The following is a 27,886-nucleotide window of genomic DNA, read 5'->3' on the forward strand; positions in this document are numbered from 1 at the left end:
CCACTTTCAAGTATTTGGCATACCTGATCGTGCCATGTTTTTCTCGGTCTTCCTCTGCTTCTTTTCCCGCTAACATTCGCCTCATAAATTTGTTTTACCGTTCTTTCCTCACTCATTCGTTCTACATGTCCAAACCATCTCAACACACTTTTCTTAATTTTATCGATAATGCTTATCTCAGCTTTGCATTCCTTCCTTATTTCACTATTCGCACATCTATCATACATCGTTTTGTTACACATTCTTCTGAGAGATCGCATTTCAACTGCATTCAGTCTACTTTCATCCTTCTTTTGCCAACTCCATGTTTCACTTCCATACATTAGAGTTGGAACCAGGACTCCGTTGTGCACTGCCAGCGTGACCACTTAAAGCAGCATATAACAGATTATAAACTCTGTAAATACCCAGAACTCCATATTCTATTTCATCTATATTGAGATATCAATATAAAAAACCCTAAGTGGTAAAACCAAGTCAAAATATTATAAATAAAAATTGTATGTAAACAAAGAACACCTTTAAAAACTATGATTATTACATGTTGTTGGTTTTTGATTTATGAATAATAATTATTTAGAGAAAATGAGATGTTATTATGTTTTATATTCTTATTACATACGACTCCAGGATATCTGTACCAATTTGCATAAATAATTCAACCGCCAAGAATCTTTAAATATTTCATATTTACATCGAATAGTGTGCATAAACAATACAGCTGTCCAAACTTAAAACACAGTAAGGTACATTTTTTTTAAAAGGTTTTTTTTGTAATTTTTGGACTAAGTAGACGTACCCCCATAACTTGCTGAAGAAAATTCTTTAAAATACAAGTAAATCCTAAGATAACAATTCTAAAAAACGTAGTAAGTACACTTTGGTAATCAAAAGTCTACATAAATACTAAAGTTTTGAATATTGAAAGCATTCACTTTGTAGATCATATTGATATATTATTTTGAGAAATAAAAAGACTTTGTTTTTTGATCCACTCACATTTTTAGTATCCAACTAGTTTCGGCAATAACCTGTTGCCCTTTTCAGGGTTTTCAGTCATAAATTAAACCCTGAAGAGGGCAACAGGCTGTTGCCGAAACTAGTTGGTTAATAAAAAGGTGAGTGGATCAAAAAACAAAGTCTTTTTATTTTTCAAAATAATATACTTAAATACTATTTAAAAACCAAGTAAGTCACATCGCCAAAATTGAAACGCAGTAAGTGTCTGTCCTTTGCTGTATTTCAAAATTATGTGATCACTTTACACACGTGTAACATTCACCAATTCTACTCATTATTGACAACCACACACTCAAATTCTTGGAAGTTCTATATATATGAACCAATTTAGAAACCTTGTTCTTGAATCACTAGAACTTCACTAGAGACATCTATTGGTGAGATGTAAAGAAGCTTTTTACTAAGCAGAAACTCTATTATTTTTATTAAAGAATAGGTTTATATAAAATATTAAATCAGATGATATACCGCATCTTTTGAGCCAACTTTCATTTAGCTGACTCGAATAGCTTCCTTAGGGCACGCTCTAAAAGTGATGAACACGTTTTTTTGGCTCTCCTGTACAATTTGTCTCGTGTCCCTTACTGTGTTTTGATTTTGGACAGCCGAATATGACCCGGGTTTTTTATGCTCGGGATTTTTTCATGTGATATAGTAATCGAGTAATATAATTTACAAATCGTGTAGTTATATCGAGTCTCTCGAGGGAGACGTGTCATCGCCGGCATTGAATTCACAATAAAATCATTCTAATAGGTCAATTATGTTCCTTAAAAGAACCTAATATATTTCCTGAGAGAATGCACAAATGTCACGAATTTGTTGAGAGCGAATAGTCAGGTGCCATTTCGTCTGCCGTAGGGTACGTACTATGTGAGAAGTTTAATAATTTCAAGCGTTGCTAACTCCATTTAAAAAAATAAAGAAATGAAATCAATTTCTGCCTCCGTAGTGAAATGGTCAGCACGCTCGGCTGGTTCGATTCCCAGGGGGGGTCAAATAAATATAAGTGATTTTTCACTGTAATATTTATTTAATATCACCCTGGACTGGTACCTGAAGTGAAGGGCTGATCACCTTTCCTTCGTGTGTAAACGATCAAGTTAACACTGCGTTTATATGAAGCAGTGCCCTATGCACCATTGAGGTGCGGATAAGGGTTTTACTATATTATTATTATAAATATATAATATTACCGAAGCGCAGGAGTGATCGCCTTTATGTCAGTAACGCTCGAGATAACACTGCGTCAATACGATGTAGTGCCCTGTGTACCATTGGGTGCGGATACGGGTTAGAAAAAAAAATTGGAACTCTTAGATATATGATCAGATATGGGATCTTGCTTACAAGTAAAGGAATATGAACTTCTGGGTATTTATAGGGCTTAAGACCTTTATTTCTCAAAGTTGAGATGCCAAAGTGCCTTTTTTACCAATTATTTTAAAAATTTGATACAAAGTTGCATTCTAATATGTGCGTTTTATATAAATAAAAATGTAAATAAAAGTTCGTTCGAAGTCTTATATCATGTATCTATCTATTTATATAAATAAAAATGTAAATAAAAGTTCGTTCGAAGTCTTATATCATGTATCTATCTATTTATATAAATAAAAATGTAAATAAAAGTTCGTTCGAAGTCTTATATCATGTATCTATCTATTTATATAAATAAAAATGTAAATAAAAGTTCGTTCGAAGTCTTATGATGATACATTTCACGGATTGTTTCGAAATTCAGATACGTTTCATCAAAATACGGGTTTGTTTTTATTCTTCATTTTTTTATTATAAATCAAGGGAAATGGAGTTATCAACCGTTGATCTTAAAGCCCTCAAACACAATATGTCTGCGTGTAATATATTATCTCAGAAGGTCAGTTTCCAGCCCAGACGAGGAATCCATGGTATGTTGGATCGCATGGACCGCCTGTAAGATGCGCAATACGAGTTCTAGCCTTCTGACATCTGCCATTCTATTTCGTCTACAATTTAATTTGACATATAAAAATGTTACATTTACTATCAACACGAAAAGTCGTAAATTTACGTCTTAATACTAGGCTCGTAAAGATATGAGGTGCTAAAATACAGAGATATACATACATATGTATGTACTTATGTACAATCTGCGTCAGATATATCGATGGTCACTTTTAAGGCAAGATAATCAATTCTTCTTTATTAACAACGATGTTTCATATCAAGCTTAGACACATATAATATTGATATATCATCCGTAGGGTGAACAATTCACTGTCTAATAAATAATACTTATTTTATTCAAACCCTTACCCGCATCATTTAAAAACAGTGTTTTCTTAATCGTTAACACATGAAGGACGGGTAATCCAGGGTAATATTGAATAAATATTACTTTATATACTATACTATATTATATAGAGGGTCCCATAATCCAACATATTTCTTTTAAAGGATGCTAGGCCAGCCTATGACAGCCTATGAGTGCCTTAGTTTTCAAGATATTTTCACTTTTATGAATTTTCCGAAAAAAATCTTTTAAATCAGCTTTTTGAGTGCCATTTCTTCAATTTTTTTTTTAGAATTCTAATTTGTGTTTCACAATACTGAATAACCATATTATTTTTAATCCAGATTTTGTGAACAAGTATTTGGACACACTCAAAATGTTCTGAATAACCATTATGTTGATTACAGTTCAAAATATTTCTAATACTGGCTTGCCTTGGCAGAAAAAAAATATTAATGCCCGTTCAATGATTTTAAAATGAATCTTTAGGTAACTAGGTAACTCTTCACCCTGAAAAATAATATATGACGCTAACCTGGCAAGTTATTTTAAATAGTGGTCCTATTTATATGATTTTCAAAACTGTATAACGCTTACTTTGTTTTACTTAAGGAAAAAAGATATTGCTTTTTGAATGCAAAATGAGCAGATATTATAATTATTTCATTTATTAGGAATTACAATTTAAACAATTGCTTTGGTTTAGCAACGTAAATAATAATTATGTTAAATTAAATAATTTTTGTGTTCTAATGTGAAACATAAATTAGAATCCAAAAATATGAAAATTTTAAGAAGTGGTAGTCAAAAAACTGATCTAAGGGGTAGATTTTCGGAAAATTCATAAAAGTGAAAATATCTCGAAATTTATAAATATATATATATATATATATATATGTATATATGTATATTTAAATACATATATATATATATATATATATAATATATATATATAATATATATATATATATATATATATATATATATATATATATATATATATATATATATATATATATATATATATATATATATATATATATATATATATAGTTCTAAAACTATAGTTATTTTTTCAATATCTTGTCACATTATCGTAATTCATTATGATAATAATATTATACAGGTATTGCATTTTCCTTGTGACATTTTCTCGAATTAGTATAAATTGCATGTATATGCTAGGTATAATTTTTTTTTTTATTTTTTTTTTTTATTTTATTTATTTCTTAAGTTAGCTTATATTAAAACTAATATAAACTATTATATACATTTACATCATCTTTATATATTTACATTTCCTTACAGTAACTTAGATATTTATTTTTAAATTCTTTCAGACATTTTTCATTCTTCATACATTCAGGCATCTCATCATACATTTTTAAACCCTTATACATCAAGCAATTTTGCGACTCAGCTCTTTTCAATAATGGTAGTCTTATTTTATCCTTTTGTCTAGTAGCATATTCATGACAATTTTTGTTTAAGACAACTTTATCCTTAAAATATTTTGGTAATTTATCGTGAAAAAATTTATGTATAAATATCAACATATTAAATTTGAGTCTTCTTCTTACAGATAACCATTTTAGTTCATCTCTCATTTATTTAACATTGCTATATTTATTTTTCTTAAGAATTATTTCTCATCGCTTTATTTTATAGGCGCATTTTATATTATTATATTAGCAAGAGTAGTTATATATTATTAGTAATCCTACAAATATTTCCCAAGCCACTCCTATTGATGATATCCTGCTAATGTAGCATTGAATTAATAGTAAATCAAGCGAGCTTTTGAGGATTAACATAATGTAATCAAAATATATAATAAATGCTGTGTTTGTGTTTCTTAATATACTGACAAACAGTGGCAATGATTTATACGTGTCCATGTTTTTTTTCTGACTAATCCTCTTTGAAAAGTAATCTGTAATTTAAAAATTGTAAGTTAAAATTAATACGCAAAATACATGCTTTGGAAATGTGTACTTTATTTGGGAAGGTTACTTGTTTCGTAATATCTACACCTACATCTTCATGTAACCACGATAATTATTTTATTTATTTTTATTATTTATTTTGGTTACAAAAGTTTTATTTTTTATTTTTTAGACATTTCTTCTTTTATAATCTTAAAATAATAAAGCAGTTCTCTCTAATAAAGAGACTAAGCTCTTTTGCTTGGAGAGGGACTCACGCTTATTATTTATATTATTTTTGGACATCTCATCAAAGATTAAGAAGAATATGGAAGTCTGGGCATTTACGGGGCTGACGACTGTCATAAGCTGGTTTAAGTGATCACTTTACACACGTGTAACATTCACCAATTCTACCCATTATTGACAATCACACTACTCAAGTTCTTGGAAGTTCTATATATATGAACCAATTTAGAAACCTTGTTCTTGAATCACTAGAACTTCACTAGAGACATCTATTGGTGAGATGTAAAGAAGCTTTTTACTAAGCAGAAACTCTTATATTAGTATGTGAGATCCGAAACCTGGATTATAATCACACACATGAGAAACGCCAGAAAATACCATTTTCATTTTTATTATTAAGCTTATAATATGACCAGATAATTTATTTACAACATTTTGAGTTGTGTCCAAATACTTGTTCACAAAATCTGGATTATCTTATTATTTATTGTTTATGTTTATTGGTAATATAATAATTAAAAAAAAATTGACATCTCATCCAAGATGAAGAAGAATATGGAAGTCTGGGCATTTACGGGGCTGAAGACCGTCATAGGCTGATTTTTCTTCATCTTAGATGAGATGTCAAAAAATAATATGTAAATTAACTCCTTTAATTGGAGATAATCCAGATTTGTGAACAAGTAATTGGACACACTCAAAATGTTGTAATTAAAAAAAATATATAATTATTTCATTGTTTTTTTTTCTATCTTAGATTAACGCGTATATAATTCATTTGATTTATTTGTTAGCACTTCAATGTCTCGAATTTTTTATATGTACATATATGAAGGTTAAAAGTACTTGGTTCCCAAATATTTAAAGTTGAAATTGTTTGGTATTGTAAAGTCATGTTGGTATCTCGAAAATGAACTTTTCTTTACATTTAAGTATTTTTCACCCTTAAATAGTTGGAGAATTGCTATTTTTTTTTTAATGTGGCACTTATGTTTGAGGATAGCTGGACGAAGAAGGTGCGCGACTGGAGGCCTAGAACAGGGCGCAAAAGCGTGGGTAGGCCGCAGACAAGATGGTCCGATGACATTGAGAAAATGGCGGGCCTGCACTGGAAGAGAGTCGCGTCCAACAGATAACTGTGGAAGTCCAATATTTTTTTTCAAAACATATTACCTACGTTAGTCATATATACAATATTCTCCATGAGTAGTTTCTATTTCTCATTTTGGGACATGGGATTAAGGTTAATAATACTGGCACACAAATAATAAAGTTACAAAAAAGGTTTTTTTAAATAACCTAAACTAATACATGGCAAAATATAAAAACAATACGGAGGCCTTTGTTCAATACTGAACTCAAGAATAAGGTGGCGTTGAAGAGAATGAGAATACTTCGCCAACCTCTGTGGGGAAGCGGAATGATGATTATTTGGGTAATTGAATTGGTTGAAGTAAGTTGATATATCCACCAAAATAACTCTGTAAATCGAATATCCATGACAAATTTTAAATTAAAATGAAATAATTAGCATACTTAAATGATGTAATAAACTTGGACTGACACCAAAATCGCAATTTCGATGCCCACGATCAAATTCTTTATGCAGAAACCACTCATCTTATATATCTACACCAGTGGTTCTTAACTGGTGCTCCACGAGCTTGCGGATCATTGTCAGACGGGAGGAATCTAATATTATTTAACATACTCAACCTATAAAAGAATGTAATAGTCTCGTTATGTGTTTATAACAGCCGGTATAATCAATATTTTTATTCTTAATTTTCTTTTGGAAAAGTCGCCTTCGTAAATACGTTGTTTTCGTTAGTTGGTAATGAATGACGTCACAGAACCGATGGACTTATTTTAATAATGGTGACATTTCTAAAGTATTGGCGGCTCTATTTGTTATGTATTTAGTCCATAATGTATATTTTGGAGAGGCTCAGCGCAACTAAAATTATAAGATTGTTTTAATTAGAAACGTATAATTAGTAATTGTATAAAAAAAGTAACTTTATTAAGTAAAATAAAAATTTATTTTAAAAAATCTGTTTTAATACAAATAAAATACAGTTAGTTAAAAAACTTGTTTACAAATCTGGATTATCTCCAATTAGGAGTTATTTTTTATTTTTTTGTGACATTTTTTTTATTTTTTACATTGTTTTTTGTCACACAAAATAACTCCACATTGGAGAAAATCTAGATTTGTGAACACGTATTTGGACACTCAAAATGTTGTAAAAAAAATTAACAGGTATTAATAAATTAATTATGAGCATAAATAAAAAATGAAAATTATATTTTCTAGCGTTTCTCAAGTATGTGAATATAAACAAGAATTCCGACTTCACATACAAAAGAAAGACTCTGTACGTAATAAAAAATTCCTCATCTCACCATAGTATAGTGAACTCGCGCATATTGTGTTTCGTAACTTGTGTTTGATCATTATATCTAGGAGTTTCAAGAATTTGAATAGTGTGGTTGTCAAGGCTAAACAACCTTGACAACCACACTATTCAAATTCTTGATATCATGGGTAAAATTGGTGAATGTTAAACGTGTGTAAAGTGTCACTCAAACCAGCCTATGACGGTCGAAAGCCCCGTAAATGCCCAGACTTCCATATTCTTCTTCACCTTTGTAAACATGTCAAAAATATTATAAAATGTTTAATAAATTTTATGGTTTTATTACGTGCGGCATCGAAAATGGATTCGTATCTAATTTTAGTTTAACGCTCGCCACAATAAATGTTTGTACGAACACATAAAACATCAATTCACACCCTGAAATGTTATCTTTTATTAAAATTTAAAAAAAATATTCACATTTCCATATATTACCAATAACTTACTGTTAAAAAATACCACTTTACACATTTAAATGTATTTTATATTGTACTCTTCACGGATATATAAATTTAATACATATTTAAATTTTATACCTACCAATATTTGATTATTTACCAATATAACATATAAAAGTATGGTTTTTATAAGCGGAGTGAATCTCAGTATCCCATTACAATAAAAAAATAACAACATAAAAAACACAAGTTGGGGTTTTCTATTTGTCAAGTGATATCCTGTCCCAATACTTTTATTTATTGATTTATTTACTTTATTTTAAAATTATTGTATATAAATTCATTTATTAATTAATAAGTTTTATTTATTAACTAATTAATTTATTCATTGTTTATTTATTTATTAATTTTGTATTTAGCAAATATTACGAAAAATACATTTAACATATTGCAGTTTTATTTAACATATTTCAGTATTAGTTTCGATGCATTCCGCATCATTTTCAAACACCGTATGGGCGATTGTCCACTACCTACTGTCCGGCAGTCTGGTTTTGAAAAATGAAAGCGACTACGACAGTTTAGCGTGATCGAATTTACGCGCAACCTGTTCACGCACCGATCAAGAGCACCGATCCGAAGAAAGATGGACAAAAGCACATGCCAATCCAAGCCAATCGTCATTTGAAAACGCTAACTGAAGTGCCGGACGGTAACATTCCGTATAGTGGACAAACGCCCTATGGAATGGAAAGATTTAGCACATAGCGACTGCCGAATCAATTATTAAAAAAATAAACACAGTTAGAAGACATACTGGCAGTACACACGGAGTCCTGGTTCCAACCCTAATGTATGGAAGTGAAGCATGGAGTTGACTTATGGATTCTAACTTAACATCTAGCTGCTTCCCACGGGGGTAGGCAGAGAGAATATTTACAACAATGTTCCCATCTTCCACAATCATGCATCTCCTCATACATACCTTGACCTCATGCCCAGATCTCGCCCAAGTGTTTGATCATGACAAGTTTTCCATAGTCTTCCTCTGCTTCTATTTTCAGCTATATTCGCCTCGTAAATTTGTTTTACAGCAACACGCGCAGCACTAAACATTGCTAATGGAGGACAGAGTGCTTTTTAACAGCTGCTGTCACTTTTCAATTGCGTTGTTAATGTTTTTTTTTTTATTTTTTTATTTTTTTAAATTAGAACATTTTTTGCAGAGACCCACCAAGCCACCTTGTGTGTCTTGTCGGTGGAGTACTTTTTTAATACATTTTTAATGTTTTTAACGATTTTTACCTAATATACACAAAAAAATGTATTTTTAATATTGTTATTGCTTCACAAGCGTTATCAAATTATAAGTATATATATTAAAAATGTGTCCCTTTTATATTCTTTCTTTTCCTTTCAGTCAGCCACAGCAACGCGTGGCCAGATACAGATAATGAAAAATAAATGTATAGCAGAAAACTAATTTATTGATAGCGTAATTAAGATTTTTTTATGAATGAAGCTATAAAAATTGTTTTAAGTATAGTAATCACCTATTGTAATATAACGACCTTTACACAAATAGTCCGTTTTTATGAAATTAATGGGTTGTTGAATCCTGACAGAGAAAAAACTATTTAACACATTATCTACTTCAATTTTAGGATATATATATATACATATATATATATATATATATATATATATATATATATATATATATATATATATATATATATATATATATATATATATATATATATATATATATATATATATATATATATATATATATATATATATATATATATATATATATATATATATATATATATATATATATATATATATATATATATATATATATATATATATATATATCGTAGTCATACAAGAGAAAGTGACCAAGTGCATTGTTTTACAAAAACGTAATCATTGACTATTTGATATCTTACTAGCTTAATATTGCCCTGAAAAAATCCCAAAAGATTTTAAACTTGTTAGTATAATATATTGACTTGTTAAAAACGACTAACTGCATTGGTGTTTATTTTCTTGCTTTTCTTTCTATATATATATATATATATATATATGTAATAAAATACCTAGGTACCTACCTATACATTTTATTAAGTACTTACAAATAGTACCTACATAAAATAGTTCTACCACCAGATGTCGCATGCGTCGCACAGAATTAAACAAAAGAGATCCGATAGAAAAAATATAATATGATTAACTGTCAGAATCAGATAGATATAAAAATTATTGTAAAGATTAATTAAGAAAAAACTTTTATTGTCGTTTCTTTAATTACAAAGCAACACATTGTTTATTTTATTATTATACACCCACTTTACATATTATTTACACCCAATTTACAAAAGAAAAATATTACCACGTTATAAAACGACAATTTCGTTAATTACCACGTTACATATTACCACGTTATATATATATATATATATATATATATATATATATATATATATATATATATATATATGGCCTTAACCAAATGTATCAGACACCCCCTACAGAATTGTTTTATTTCATATAATATATGGATTTGAGACCGCTCAATTTCACTCGAATCACAATTTTTTGCATTTTAATATAAAATAATGAAATCTTAAATGAACAGTTAAAAAATGATGCACTTTTTCACTGATTAAAATAACTAAAGAACGTTGTTTCACGTACAAAACTAACCCTTGAAATTAGTAAAAAGAGTATTTTTAAATAAACCACGCCCCTAACTGTCGTAGGTCGGGATAGCAGGTAATAAGTAGTACAAGTAAATGTGAAAAAAAAACCCTGAAATACTAAACTATCGTAAAAATTACGACGGCAAAATGACGATTACTGGAAAAAATTATATTGGCGTTATCCTTCGCTCCCTGCTTCACAGCACCTTCCTAATATACCTTTTTTATTATTATTAGGTGATCTCTTGAAATCACAGAATGTTAAAATTAAGAAATAAAATAATAAAAGCTTTTGATTATCTTATTCATTCCCGTTTTATTTCTATTTCAACGTCACATAGGGTAGTTTAGTAATCTTGTGTTAAAATACAAAATTCTTAATTGACGTGGAATAAGTCGACAAAACATAATTTTGAAATAATAATTATTGCTTAATACTATGCGTAAAATATTTACTGTTGCATATGAATTGATGCAATAATTGCAAACAACTCGCTCACAGCAAACAGAGATTCCGTTTGTACTGTATTACCACGCGTATCATTAGAAAATGAGAGAATTACCTTTGCTTCTATGTAATAATAAGTTTGACAGCGCTTTGGCAACAAGAACCGCTTTATCTGGGGTTTTAACATAGTTATGGACATGACAGATAAAGATCAGAGTTCAGCAAACAAACCAGAAAACAAACATACTTACAAACACACATTCCGCCCATACATTATGTTGATAGTCCGCATCTTTGTAGTTCAAGCGATTAAGATATCAACCTCAATTGTTTTTAGCTCTTTTGATGTATTTAATTGATTTTCCATTCCCTATTTAATTGATTTTCTTTATTTGAATTATTCAATTATTATGTATTTAGTGTGCTTAAATAATACTTGATCATATTTTATAATCGATAGAATTGACTGCTGGAAATTTTGGTTTCGCAGAATTCTTTAATCCCATGGACGGAGCCGCCCGTATGATGGAGCTGTTTCGATGGGAGCGCGAGCTGCCGTCAACCAGCATTTCCTACTAGCAGAATACGTTATTTAAAAAAAAACGGGTTTTGTACAAAAAATGTTTTATTTTTTTATGTGAATTTACTTATAGTATCCATAAAAAAATTGTATGTACAGTAACACACGCCATGATTAGTAATATTACGATAACCCCCTACAACCGCTCTTCTTCGACCGCCGGCCGTCTGTGCATTGGTAACATAAACCAAGCTAGGACGCAAAATGCCGAACCCTCTTCTAGTGGAACGGAAGGTCTGCTGAAGACAGTCAACAGTCCGCCTTCTCCTGAGGAGTGCAACGTGGTTTCCTCCCAGCAATGGGCAAATGCTGAGAAGTTCCTGATTGGCCCACACTAGATTATCCCTCCTGTTCCCAACACAGATTCAAATAAAAACATAATGAATTAGCTAGAAGAAGAAAAAATCCACCAAATGTTCTATAAACCGTGTATGTACATAATAAGCAAGTTAAATAATAAATGCAAACCCATCTAAAAAAAGCCCTTTTCATTTTTGGCAGAAGTGTTTTGTAGATCCCTACAAGTGTCCCTTCAAACGTCCCCTACCACCCTCTCCCCAAATATCTCCTTGTCAAAAAAATAGCAAAAATAATCACGATCATTTTCCCATAAAAATACATTTATAAAATAAAATGTTGACGACTGAGGTTAGAGGTCAAAATGAAATATGGAACAAAGGCAAAATAAAAGAATGGGTAATGGGGAATGATCAAGAATTAATTATATGAATATTGTAAAACAGATTGTATTTTTTATTTTTTTTAATCTTTTTTGTACATATGTATATTAGATTTAAATGAATGAAAACTATATGAAAAATGTATGTTAAAAGAACTCCACCGACAAGACACACAAGGTGGCTTTGTGGGTCTCTGCAAAAAAAATATATTTTGAATATGTTTATAATTGTTATTTCAAATAAATGTACACAATTCATGTAAATAAAATAAAAATCTTAAAATATGGTTTATGTTTTGTACTGACATTTCGTATATTTATATATACATATGTTCATATATAAGAGTTAAAGAATCGATATTATCAATTCGAATTTGTCTAGTTTTCACACCATAAAACAGGCAATGAGCCATTATGTCGATAATGATTCACCTCTTCCAAGGTTAGATTGAATTGCAGAGTGCTAAGGTTACCGGATTGGATCTCAGAGAAAGTAATTATTTAATACATGTAATAATTTATTACAAAATCGATCGTCTGACAGCCAAATTATCTTGAACGCCATCGTTTAAATTTCAAAGGAAATAAAAAGTCAACATTACATTTGTATATATATATATATATATATATATATATATATATATATAAATATATATATATATATATATATATATATATAAATATATATATATATATATATATATATATATATATATATATATATATATATATATATATATATATATATATATATATATATATAAATATATACATATATATATATATATATATATATATATATATATATATATATATATATATATATATATATATATATATATATATATATATATATATATATATATATATATATATATATATATATATATATATATATATATATATATATATATATATATATATATATATATATATATATATATATATATATATATATATATATATATATTATATATATACATATATATGAAAGATAAAAATAAAGATAAAGTCTGCGTAATCGGAGGGCAAGTATGGCTGGATCTTTGGAAGTGTAGAAAGCTAGGAGTGTATGTCAGGACAGAATAGTGTGGGGTTCCATCCTCTCTGCCTACCCCTGCTGTAAAACTGTGTGAATGCACGCCATCACTTTGGATTTGAGTCTTCCAGGTGGTCTTCTTCCGTCTGGGTTCACTTGAAGAGCGATTCGGGCCGATCTATTGTCTTCCATTCTATTGACATGGGCATTCCAGAATCGTCTTCGCTGTCTTCCTCATCTGACTATATCCTCCGTACTACACATTTTCCCAATTTCCGTGTTCCTTATTCGGTCTCTTAACGTGTTTCCAGTTAAGCATCTCAATGTGCTCATTTCTGAAGTTCTTAGAAGAGATTTGGTTCTCGCTGTGTCTGCTCTGGTCTCTATCCCATATCGCTCACTCCTTTCAATAACGTCATAAATAAAAAATCGTCAATTTTCAGTTATGCATGTTTTCGGAATGCCCAAAAAATTTACTATATCCCAGCAAAAGCGGCATATTTTTAACATAATATTTACCCGCTACAGGGCAGAAAGTGTTGTTTTTGCATTTTGAAGAAAAGGTATTGTTTAATTATTTTTTTAAATATACTAAATATTTTTCAAATGGAGAAAAAACCTTCAGGTTTTACCTAAAAAGATCTGTTGCACAGTAAAAAGTTCAATAAGTGGCTTGATATTTATTTTTGATACATTATATTAATTTTAAAACTTTAAAAACGTTCTCCTGAAAAATGACGTTTTTTGATTTATGACGTTCTTGAAAGGAGTGAGCGATATGTGGCAATCGGTCTTACACACGCCTTGTATATTTTTACTTTACTCAATGATAACTCAAATATAAAATCATAGAATTAAATTTATCCACCTTAGTAACTTAATTGCTATCTTAGAATCATTATATTGTATGAACTCATGCTTTACTAATTATTTATATAACAACAAAAAAAATATAAGAGAAACATTTGTGTTTTTATTATTTACAAAAATACTTCAATTTCGTACTATTTCTGTGAACCTAGGCGGCTCATTATTAGAAATAGGTATCAAATTGTTGTAAATTGGGCTCGAACCGAGAAACTCAACTAAGTCAAGAGTCCGCGACAATAACCACGGGACCACAACCCGAGACAAATTAATATTAATATTTTTTTAAAGAAACATCCAGCAAAACGGCTTCTCTGCAGGTATGATAGTAAAGATAGGGAAGGTAAATGTGAAAAATACCTCACAAATACCCAGAACAATTGAAAATAAATCTTTCTTGAATTCATATTGCAATTGGCTGGAATCGAACCCGCGACGTCAGTTTCGCAGTCGAGCGTCTACCCAACTACACCACGGCGCCTGTCTATATCAGACACTACATTTTTCACCCTACGGATGATATGTCAGTATTTTAGGTGTCGCAACTAGATTGAAAAATATATCGTTCTTGTTATAACAAAGAAAATCTGGGATTCGCAGACATCCACCTTCTTTCATATAAAACGAATAATAGATGTTTCATATCAAGTGAGACACCTATGAAATAGCGAATGTATTTGACTAGTATTTTCACTCATGAATTACATGAAATTATAGTAACTTTAAACATAAAGAGTAAACCCACTCACGAGTAGGTATTACAGGCTATAAAACTTGGAATAAAGTTGGAACCTAAGTAGGAACATGATAAGCGGTGTTGCATAATCCGTGGCTAGATTTCAGGGTCACTTGGACGTTTGGTAGTTCCAAAAAAGTGATAAATACAAAATTCATTTATAGATTTGGCGTTTAAATTGTAGAACTTTAATTTAATTTATATATTAAATGTTAAAATCTAACACTCATTTTTTGAGTCTACTAAAATGGATTTTATTGTTAAAAAAATTTAAATATAAAATAAAACACATAAACATAAATCCAGACGTATTTTTACGAGTAACACGTAACTTATAATCGGGCACGATTATTTCATTTTATACTTGAGAAAAAAATATTTACTTCCACTGAAAAGTGATGTTTGTAGTGGTTTAGACATTTGGCTACCATGCAGGATGGCGCGGATTTGAATAATATAACTTAATATTAAGTCACTCTCATATGTATTTTATGTTACCCTTGACTGGTATCTGAAGCGCAGGACTGTTTGCAATGCCTCCATAAAATGAACGATCATATTAACATTGTATCAATTTAACGCAGTACCTTGTGCACCATCGTTAGGTTTAATAGAATAGTCAGCAAAGACGAATAAAAAAACTACATATTTTGTTTTATTAGTATCCAAAACGTTGTCACAGTGTACAAAATAAACACTGATTTAAATTCTACGAAATGGCCCTATGCACCATTGTTCGTTAATTAAAATATCATTAAAGAATATTAAAAAATTCATTTCTCAATTCGGCAGTCACTTTGTGGTAATATCTGTCCAATATAAGTTTTACTTGGTAAATACCACCATTTATTAAAATCTCATCAAAATTATGAGAAATGCATCGAAACACGTGTCACAATAGATTTTCAGAAATAGTGGTATTTACCAAGTAAAACTGAAATTTAAAAAAGGGAGATGATAAAAATAACAAATTTAGTTCGGTTGTATCCTAATCTAAAGATATTTTAAACGTTTTTATACTATACGGAATAAACACTGATTTGAACGTCGCAATATATATATATATATATATATATATACATATATATATATATATATATATATATATATATATATATATATATATATATATATATATATATATATATATATATATATATATATATATATATATATATATAGATATATATATAGATATATATATATATATATATATATATATATATATATATATATATATATATATATATATATATATAGATATATATATATAGATATATATATATATATATATATATATATATATATATATATATATAAATATATATATATATATATATATTTATTTATATATACATATATATATATATATATATATATATATATATATATATATATATATATATATATATATATATATATATATATATATATATAAATATATATTTATTTATTTAAAAAGGAAATCCTCACCCCTTTCACATACAATCAATACATTAAAACTGCGTCCAAAAGAAGGTTAAAAAAAATAATGTGTGATGGAAAATTCAAATGGTTTTCGTGTATTCTAAGTGCAAACCAAATTAAGTAATTGCTTTTCAATCCATCAATTCATGAAGAATTTGTTCATAAGATTACTTCATGGAATCAAATGTTGTTTAAAGTCTTAATGCCAACCCGAAATCTAACCGCAGACTGAACGACGAATCTTGGGTTTTCTCGCCATACCCGTTCATCGACAATTTCAGTAATACGATTATACTCCTGCCACGCGATTTGAGAACTCATGATAGCATGCATAGAGCCGAGTTTGGCTCGCCTCATCCGCTGTGGGCAGTTCTTTGATTGGAAAAGATCTCTAAGTTATTATCCGACGATCCTTTCCTATACTAATTCACGCATATAAAAAGATGGTAACGCGAACTAAAAATCATTCCAAAGGCAATTGTCGCCAAGTACAGTTCAACATTGTTCTCTCTTGACAAGGATAAACATTTCGCCATGATTTCGGTAAGAGTTTTGCAATATGCTACTAACCTCTCCACACATTAAAATATATATATATAGAATTTTTTTTTTTTAAATTATTTTCCAAAATTGTACCTCATTCATTTTAAAACATTTAAATATGTACATATTGTATATGATCAGGAGCTAAAATTGTAAAATTTATAAAACAGTTTATTTTGTTTTTTTTTTTTTTATTGTGTTCATTATGTAAAAATTAATAAAAAATAATGTAAAATAACTACACCGATAAGACACATAAAGTTTTATATTCACTATAAATTTAAATTATATAATTTTTACTCCTTTTTTTAAATAAATGATATGCTAATTATGTATATAAAAGAATTATTCTGATAATTTTTTATTGAATGACGCAAAATTATTCTTAAAATTACATGTTTTTTTTAAATTTTCAATTCTTAAATTATGTATTCATTCAGGCAAATAAAATCATCACAAACAACAACAACAAAAAATCACCCTCTATATAAAACATGTGGCGAATTCGTTTAGTACACCAGGAATATTTTTTTATTTAAAATACGCCATATTTTTGTCGACCATATCCGAAATCGAACTTGGGCCTTTTGCACAGTAAGATGCATGTAACCATACGACTACGAAGGCAAACTTTAGATTAAATAAATAAGAAACGATTTATTTATATTAAAATATATTCATTTACTTGGTATAACTAGTTTTCCATGCACCCGTAATCATTATCTAACAACATTTTTTTATTTTAAATTTAAGTTTTTCCTTGGTAAATACCAATTTTTCTTAAAATGTATTTTGATTTGAATTTTTCGGTATCTACCAAATAGAATTTTAATTAAAAATGCATAGATATCACCACAACGTGATTGCCGAATCGATTAATGAAACTTTTTTCAGTTTACGTGTTATATTATATCATGGCACTTTAGTTCTACATTTTACCGAAGAAAAAAAAACGCTTTAAATTCGTCATTAATTATGCTTTGAGTGAAATCTGATAATATTATAATAATTTAAAAAAACTTAAATTTAAAATGTATTAACTCATTACATATTTTGTTATATTTGTGCAGATTTACAAATGCTAGCACTACATCTATTCAAAATTCCTATTCGTGTAAATCCTATACATGCATAAAATATGTATATTAACACTTTTAATTCATCAAAATTAATATCTTGATAGACATTATACTATTCGCATTAAAATCTGATGTAATACCGACAATTCTATCGATGAATGGGTTTTAAAAAAAGACCGACAAACTCGGTCTTTTCAGAACAATACCTAGATATAGTATTGTTGTATCCACGCTTCACATACCACGTATGCGAAACAATGATTCGAAATTACGTTAAATGGACGTATTTACATATTGCTCACTCCTTTCAAGAACGTCATAAATCTAAAATCGTCAATTTTCAATTGTTCCCAATTAATTCAATTTATATCACATCAAAAGAGGCATATTTTTAACTTAATATTTACCCGCTACAGGGCAGAAAATGTTGTTTTTGCATATTGAAGAAAATGTATTGTTTAATTATTTTTTAAATAGACTAAATATTTTTCAAATGGAGAAAAAACCTTCAAGTTTTACCTAAAAAGATCGGTTACACATAAAAAGTTTAATAAGTGGCTTAATATTTATTTTTAATACATTGTATTATATTTTTAAACTTTAAAAACGTTCTTCTGAAAAATCAAGTTTTTGGATTTATGACGTTCTCAAAAGGAGTGAGCGATATGCCCTTTTGTTGTGAATTTAAAATCATTAATTTAATCTTTTCTTTATATATATATAAGTAAGGTCAAAATAAATATTTATTTTGAGACAAGCTGCCTTAAGGGATGTTTTAAAATATCAAAATAAAATCTATCTAAATACATCTCCCATACATTAATTTTTCAATCAGATTTATATTAAAATTTGATAAAAAGCAATACACATTTTTACGAAAACTAGAAAAAATTACGCCAAAAACATTATTATTATTTTTTTACAAAAATATGAATATTGTTATTAATAAATAATAAAACCCTTATCCGCACCCCAATGGTGCATAGGGCACTGCTTCATATAAACGCAGTGTTATCTTGATCGTTTACACATGAAGGAAAGGTGATCAGCCCTCCGCTTCAGGTACCAGTCCAGGGTAATATTGAATAAATATTACAGTGAAAAAATCACTTATATTTATTTGACCCCCCCCCCCCCATGGGAATCGAACCCGGGACCTCCAGAACGGTAGCCGAGCGTGCTGACCATTACACTACGGAGGCGGACGTTATTAATTTTTTAATTAATTTGTTTATGTTATTAATTGAAAAATAAAACTATTTTGCAATTTATAAAATAACTCTTGATCACATACCCATTCTGGTTCCATTTCTTTGACCTCTTACCTCCGTATTATTACATTAAATTAAAATGTAAACTTAACGAAATAATATTTTTTTAATATTGTAGCTATACTGTACTTAATTTCGATTAACCCGTAATATAACATACTCGTATGTAGTTATCTAATGATACTTACGGAAAGTTTGACTTTGAACGGAGATCTACCCTTGTTAGAACTATCCAATTTTATCAGAAAGATCCTATCTTCGCCTCTTCCATATTCCTGCATTTCCTCGTATATATCCTGACCATTTCAAGTATTTGAAATACTTGATCAAGTCAAGTTTTCCTTGGTCCTCCTTTGCTTCTGTCACCAACCGCCTCATAAATTTGTTTTACTACCCTTTCCTTGCTCATTCGATTCGCATGTCCAAACCATCTCAACACACCTTTCTTAATTTTATCGATAATGCTTATTCCATTAAATGTTAAATTTTATTAATTTAAATGTGTACAATTATTCAAGCTCTAATCTCATGGTAATTTTGCAGACTGTAATCTAAATTCCGGGGTTCGATTCTAACTCAACCACAATTTGATATTATTTTTAAAAGACGAGCCGCTTATATCAAATTTAGAAACGTAATCATGGTTTTAATATCTGTCTATGTTATGAGAATATTTTTTTGATATTAATTACTTATTACTGATAATTTTTGTAACCGATAAATTAAACAGAACATTGATTGATGAACATTGATGAATATATATGGCTGACTAAGTATTGCACCCACCACTTAGTCAAGCTGGAATAAACTTAAAAAAAAAAAAAAAAAAAAAAAAAATTGAATCAGACGTCAGCTCAAATACAATGCGATAGTATTGAAATTTGTAGCTTGACTTACCTAACAGAATTTTCGACACATCGCCTATATTAACAAATAAATCAAAATCCCACTGAATCAATAATGAAACAAGAAAATGATCTCATTAATTTTAAAATGAATTTTGCAAAACTGAATTTTTAATTAGGAATTAAATATCACGGACACCAAATTTTGGTGCCTATAGTGAAACATTTTAAGTGTGTCCAAATCCTCGTTTCTCCATGGAAAGACCCAGATTTGTGAACCAGGATTTGAGCACACCGAAATATTGTGAATAAAGACTGGTCAAATTATATAAAATAGAGTAGAATATAAAATAGAACTTCAAAGAATTTGAGTAGTGTAGTTGTCAATAATGGGTAGAATTGGTGAATGTTACACGTGTGTTAAGTGATCACGAAAATCAGCTTATGACGGTCGTCAGCCCCGTAAATGCCCAGACTTCCATATTCTTCTTCATCTTTGATGAGATGTCAAAAAATAATACATGATACATATATTCACTGTTCTCGAAACCTGTCGTGTTTACATTAAATTCATGAACTTGCATTATTGAAGTGAGTTTTTTTATTTAAATCATCGTGTTATTCTATAAAGTTAATGCTTAATCCATATTTGTTCAGCTATCATTAAATCTCTGCAAAAAAAAACTTAAAACTTAGTAAGACTTAAACTTCCATGAATTGTATGTATACCATTGTTTAGAATCGAATAGAATCGCTACGAGTGAGACTCGTCGTTCTCACTTCTTATCTGATTACACACTACGAGTCAGCCTCGTCATTCCGTCTGAACGTCTTAGCCAAATTATCATTCAATATAATCTGTTATACCTTCAACTGTTTGAAGAAATACGCGTGTTTGAATAATCTGATCGGGCCCGCGTTGGTTCTCCAAATGTGAACAAAAAAATACAATTCGAAATTACTTCATAGCAGTGTTTTCCAATCAGTGGTGCGCGTATTTCCAGCGAATTTGCTTCAAGGGGCAAGCGCGACAATTTCGTGACTAAGATAATTCAATCAGTATAAAAGAATTACGCAAACAACAATTCAATCAAAATATATTGTTAATCGGTCATTGTAATCATGACACTGTAATTTAGGGCTTCTGTAGGCAGAGAGAATAGAACGCCACATCAATCTGTCTTTGCAAACAATCTTAGTCTATTCCACGTACATTCATCTCCTCATAGATACACGCCGATCATCTCAAATCCTGATATGACCACTTACAAGTATTTCAAATGCCAAGTTTTCCTTTGTTTGTTTAATTTGGTTTGAAAGAGCCAAAGTCATTCGTAAACGAGTGTAGGCTCACATAAAAAAGGGGCATGAGAATTTGAGGTCTTTCTTAAAGTGGTACCCAAGAGAAATTAATCGAGAACCACTGCTTTACACAAATTCACATGATTATTTTTTGAATATCTTTAATTACACCGTGGGACCGTCCTTTACAATAATGTCGGACACGGTAGTCACGCGAATATTGCAATTCCATTGCAAGTACCTGATGAGGGTGCGAATTATTGTTTTGTTCATGTGTAATGAGCATATCTGATTGATAATATCAAACATGCTTTTTAACACAAAAATTATGTGCAAAGTTTTTTTGCTTGAATGTGGCAACACTCGACTACAGGTGACTAGATTAATTTTTGACTGTTTTGTATTTTTTAAATGTAGGCTCTAGACTACGAGTGACTAGATTCATTTTTTACTATTCTATTTTTCTTTTTGAATACAGGTTCTCGTCACAGACCCTATTATAACTGTTTGTTTTATGTTTTCCTGGTTCCAAGAAGCAATAAAATCCTATGCAAATTCTCACAAGAGATCTCAATTATACACCTAAGTAACTTCATTGCTAACTTAGAATCATTGAATTATGTAAACTCATGCATTTAACGAAATAACGAATGTTTTGCCTATAATTTTCACTCATGAATTACATGAAATTATAGTAACTTTAAACATCAAAAGTAAACCCACTCACAAAGAAGAATAGGCTTTAAAACTTGTATAGTTAAAGCCTAAGTAGGAATATGATAAGCGGTGTTGCATAAGCTGTAGCTAGATTACGTTAGGTAATTTAAACATGCAGAAGAGTTGAATTCGTGTCTGATTGGTTGTGTGGCCATGTTGGAATATGTCAATATTGTTTTATTAACATCGTAGAATGCTACGCACGTCATGGACCGATATGGTCAGCAACGCAAATGTGCTCCAAAGAGCAAGAGTAGGAACAGTTCATGTCTGATATCAGAGTCAGAAAGGTGTCCTATATGTGGCATGTGCTTAGTGGAGAGAAGTACGAGCTATTGCACCTGATAGTGGGTCGACGAGGAGTAGGCAGAAGACAAATCTCCTGGCTCCGAAATATGGCTGGATACGAAATTGGAAGGAGACCAGAACCGTCGAGGTGCTGTTTAGAGCTGCCCAAGACGAATATAATTGCTCCCAAGTGAAAGTCGACAAGGGAAGACCTGATATGACAATCACAGAACAAGGGATCGATTGAATTTTTGGTCTAATCCAGACCAAAACGTTTCACATGAAAAATTCGTTGATTTTTTTTGTTTTTTTTTACTGATTTTTTTTTGTGTTCAACAGATCGCAGTCTTCGTAGCCGCTCTGGCCCTCACTTCCGCCGCCCCACAGTACGGCAAACCCCAACAATACAGCCCCAACCCTAATCAGTTCATCCCCATCGTCAGACAAGCCTCTGATGTGAGCCATGACGGCTCCTACAGCTACAGGTAATTTGAAAGAAAAAATATATTTTATAATTTATATACTTCGACATCTCAACACAGATAAACAACAATATGGGAGTCTGGGTATATTAAAAGAGCTTATAACCTGACATGGCCTGGTTTTAGTGATCAATTTATACATGTGTTACATTCACCATTATAATAATAATTTTGGACAAGTTATATGGCGTCATTTATGTATACTACCTCAAAGGCGCTTATACAGATATGGATTATGATATGAAAATAATAATGATAGTTTTAAAAAAATATTAATGAAAAACGTCGTCAATCAGCTGAATCTGAAGGGAGGTTAGTGGAGCTGCCATATTATTGCGCCTTCTTCTCGGTTTTCTTGGGCTGTAGCATGGCCAAGATGTTGGGCATTCTAGCCATTCTACGCATGATCAACCACGTTACTCCAATTTTTATTGTTATGAGAGTTCGTGGCTGCATCTATAGTTGATTTGAGTAAGCTTATTATTTAGCAAAGGCCCCTATTTTTACCAAGGATTTGTACACACCTAAAACGTTTTGGTTAAATCCATATTTGATGGCATTTAAGTTCCTTATTAATAATTCTCCATTTTTTAATGCATTAAAAGATTTTAATGTCATTATAATATCATTATCCTTAGAATTATGTTTCATTCGTACGTTTTTTGCATACGATAATATAAAATAACGTCAGATAGATTGTAAACTCGCTAAACACTATCCAATTCGTATATCCTCAAAGATTTATTTATTATTAGCTTTAAAATTTGTGAAATATGGTACCCCATTTTTATTAATGCCTGAAAATATTGTTTTTGCATATAATATTACTTCATTATTCAGGAGTGATCATTCTTTAAGAACAGTGTCCGTCGATGGTTGCTTTACATTGGAAGGGACAAGGTAGAAAGTGAATTAATTAAAGTCCAGGTGTAATTATCACATTGAATAACCTTAAACTATAAATTATTTTTGTATCTCCTGTATGTTATGTTTATAATCTATCATTAAAAAAAATTATTAAAAATTTTAAAAAAATATAAATACTTATATATATAAATTTTGTATTACCATGTTAGTATTCGGCTCAACACAGGCCATGCCTAAAGAGCCGTAATACGTATAATAAATGTGTATATGAAATGAATATGTATAATGAATGTATCTATGTATTATGAAAACAAATAAATAAATAAATAAAAATAAATAAATTATCATACCATTATCTTTAGAATTAAATTTCGGCAATTTTTTTGGCATACGATGATATAAAATAATAGGGGATGCATTTTAAACTCTTGTCTAAAATTATTCAATTCGTATACCCTTATTATTTATTAGCTTTAAAATTTCTTTAACGCGATTTCCAATAAATATATTATTTTTGAGCATATATTACGTCATTATCATTAGAATTGAGCTTCAGTGGGTTTTTTGCATGCAAGGATATAAAATAATGTGGGATACATTTTAAATTCGATGTCTAAATTTATTCAATTTGTATACCCTTAGCTCTAAAATTTCTTTAACGTGATTTCCAAGAAAATATTGTTTTTGAGCATATATGTATTAGATCATTATCATTAGAATTGAGTTTCAGTGGTTTTTTGCATGCGATGATATAAAAAAAATGTCTAACATTATTTAATCCGTATATCCTCAAAGATGATGCAGTTTCACTAGAATTTCATTATCAGATTACCAATATCGAATTCGTGATCAGCCACAGACAATATCGCGCAATATGCCACGCCCGCCTCTCTTAATGCCTAAGTCTATAATGGATGGGTGATGCTGGGTGTGGATATTGTTGGTAATTGCAGTTCTCACACAAAACTCGCCTCCGACTCCAACAGATGCTGAGATATTCCAATAAGGTCTCACAATTAGCTAACACCGATTTACAAATCATCAAATTGGACCTTTACCATGCGAACAAATCGCTCACTCCTTTCAAGAACGTCATAAATCAAAAATCGTAAATTTTCAGTTGTGCATGTTCTCGGAATGCCCAGAATATGTACTATATCCCAGCAAAAGAGGCATATTTTTTAACTTAATATTTACCCACTACAGGACAGAAAGTGTTGTTTTTGCATTTCGAAGAAAGAGTACTGTTTAATATTTTTTTTTAAATATGCTGAATATTTTTCAAATGGAGAAAAAACATTCAGGTTTTACCTAAAAAGATCTCTTGCACAGTAAAAAGTTCAAAAAGTGGTTTCATATTTATTTTTAATACATTGTATAATATTTTTAAACATTAAAAACGATCTCCTGAAAAAACAAGTTTTTTGATTTATTACGTTCTTGAAAGGAGTGAGCGAAATGTGCTGCAAAACGATGTATAATATTATAGATGTTCGAATGGTGATATAAGGAAAGAATACAAGGCTATGATAAACATTATCGATAGAATTAAAAGGTGTGTTGAGATGGTTTGGGCATGTGGATCGATTGAGTGAAGAAAGAACAGTTAAAAAAATTATGACGTGAATTTGGTTGGTGAATACTTGGCATAATACTTGATTATGCCAAGTTTTCTTTGGTCTTCCTCTACTTCTATTACCAACCACATTCGCTTCATAATTTTGTTTTACTGTTATTTCTTCACTCATTCGATTCACAGGCCCAAACCATCTCATCACACTTTTCTAAATTTTATCGTTTTTTTAAGCGTTTTAATTATTAAATATATTCAAAACCATATTTCTCAATTATAATAATATGAAATTAAATTTTAGAATTATTCAACGCATAGATAAAGTCAAAAATACTATTTCATTTTAACTTCTATTTCAAGTTCCTTTTATGGTCCCAAAACTCTTCAAATCCTACTTTTTAAAAAAGGTTTGAATTTCGAATCATTTAAACTGAAACCATAAACTATTTCCAGAAAACCAGCATAAAAATAGATACAGTACTTACTTATCGAGTACTCAATTCACATTTTTTTTAAATAATTTTTTCTATTTTCTGTGAAGTTACGAGACTGGCAACGGAATCGTGGCCCAGGAACAAGGATACCTGAAGAACGCTGGAAACCCAGACCAGGAAGCTCAAGTAGCCCAAGGCTCTTACAGTTACACCGGACCCGATGGCATCCCAATCACCGTCACCTACATCGCTGATGAGAATGGTAAAAATCATAGACAAATCACTGTTTTCTACTAGCGTATTTTTAGGAAGCACATAGGTTTATCTTAAACTTCAATAAAAAATGGATAAATGCTAGAATCGCTTTGTTTATCATATTTTAAAACATATTTTTACAAGGAAGTACATTATGCTTAAATATATTCTTGAAACCCTTATCCGCAATATTTTTTTAAATTACCTAATGTTCAAGTGAAGTTTTACGGCCTATTTTTACGTCTAAAGATAGTAGAATTCCATTGAGTTCGTGGGTGAGAATTCTAGGCAAAAAGGTTGAGATAAGCATTATTGATAATATTGAGATTGGAAGCGGCGTGATGGTTAGTTAGATTTTTTATTTATATCTTATGTGATTGTTTTGTCTCCAGGTTTCCGTGCTGAGGGAGCTCATCTGCCCACCCCTCCTCCGATCCCAGAAGCCATCGCCAAGGCTCTGCAGCTCATCCAGTCCCAGCCCCAACAGCCCCAACCGTCATACAACCAGAACCAGTACAACCAGAACCAGTTCAACCAGAACAAATACAACCGTCGCTTCTAAACTAAGAGCCAAAACGACTATTAAAAAGCGATCCCTCAAGATCCGCTCAATCGACAATGGCCAGTCAACTCGGTATTTCTCTCTCGAAGGTGCTGATAAATGAAAGATATTCGGTATTACTTATATCACGTTTCCTTCAAACCCTATCTCCTTCACTTCAACCCATTCCTTTCCCGTCCTTTTTCTTCCTACATCCAAGAAGAGATTATAACATGATCTTATTTATAAGTACGTGTTTGTTAACTTATTGACATGTAAAATATGACATAATATTTATGAAACGTTAGCATTATTTTAATAAGCAATTGCTCGACGAATTGTTGTTTCGTTTCTCGCGAAGAAAGGAAATAATGACAGTTGAAGTTTACGAAAAAAATTTGTACGATGCAATATTTGCACTGTATGCCAAAAACACAATAAATATGATTTAGCAAAAACACTGTTTTTTAATTGCATTTATTCCGATTTTATTGAAAGTTCAACCATAGTGCTATGATACTGTAAATTTTACAATTTGATAATTGATAGATAAACTGGTAGTACACAATGGAGTCCTAGTTGAATGGAAATGAAACATGGCGTTGGCAAAAGATGGATGAAAGTAGACTAAATATGCAATCTAAATGCAATGCTCTTAAACGATGCAACAAAACAAAGGTGTTCGAATGGTGAAATAAAGAATGAATGCAAGGCTGATTATTGATAAAATTAAGAAAGGTGTGTTGAGATGGTTTGGGCAAGTGAATCGAATGAGTGAAGAAAGAATAGTTAAACCAATTTATACGGCGAATGTGGTTGGTAATAGTAGCAGAAGAAAACCGAGGAAAACTTGACATGATCAAGTATGGTATTTTAAA

The 27,886-nt window shown here is 30.1% G+C and overlaps 1 protein-coding gene and 1 long non-coding RNA gene across 2 annotated transcripts; both read left to right on the plus strand.

Annotated features, from left to right (window-relative positions):
* Nucleotides 1-1,705: 1,705 nt before the first annotated feature.
* On the plus strand, nucleotides 1,706-12,504 carry LOC148312966 (uncharacterized). Its single transcript, XR_015838565.1, has 2 exons — nucleotides 1,706-1,882; nucleotides 11,934-12,504. It is a non-coding gene; the product is annotated as an uncharacterized LOC148312966 (long non-coding RNA).
* Nucleotides 12,505-17,276: 4,772 nt separating this feature from the next.
* Nucleotides 17,277-27,466, plus strand: LOC148312967 (endocuticle structural glycoprotein SgAbd-2-like). The gene is made up of 4 exons (XM_088270884.1): nucleotides 17,277-17,354; nucleotides 23,196-23,341; nucleotides 26,320-26,474; nucleotides 26,860-27,466. The coding sequence occupies exons 1-4, from the start codon at nucleotides 17,346-17,348 to the stop codon at nucleotides 27,027-27,029; spliced, it is 480 nt and encodes a 159-aa protein (XP_088127010.1). The 5' UTR covers nucleotides 17,277-17,345; the 3' UTR covers nucleotides 27,030-27,466.
* The last annotated feature ends 420 nt before the right edge of the window (nucleotides 27,467-27,886 follow it).

The sequence above is a fragment of the Brachycentrus maculatus genome, unplaced genomic scaffold, assembly GCF_059751285.1.
Source record: "Brachycentrus maculatus isolate JH-2025_06_01 unplaced genomic scaffold, ASM5975128v1 h1tg000028l, whole genome shotgun sequence".
NCBI classification, from domain to species: domain Eukaryota; kingdom Metazoa; phylum Arthropoda; class Insecta; order Trichoptera; family Brachycentridae; genus Brachycentrus; species Brachycentrus maculatus.

Excerpts from the sequence above, each read along its gene's own strand:
- LOC148312967 (XM_088270884.1), top strand. Across the intron at positions 23,342-26,319 it reads GACGGCTCCTACAGCTACAG|TTACGAGACTGGCAACGGAA; the intron begins GTAATTTGAAAG and ends TTTTCTGTGAAG. Across the intron at positions 26,475-26,859 it reads CTACATCGCTGATGAGAATG|GTTTCCGTGCTGAGGGAGCT; the intron begins GTAAAAATCATA and ends TTTTGTCTCCAG.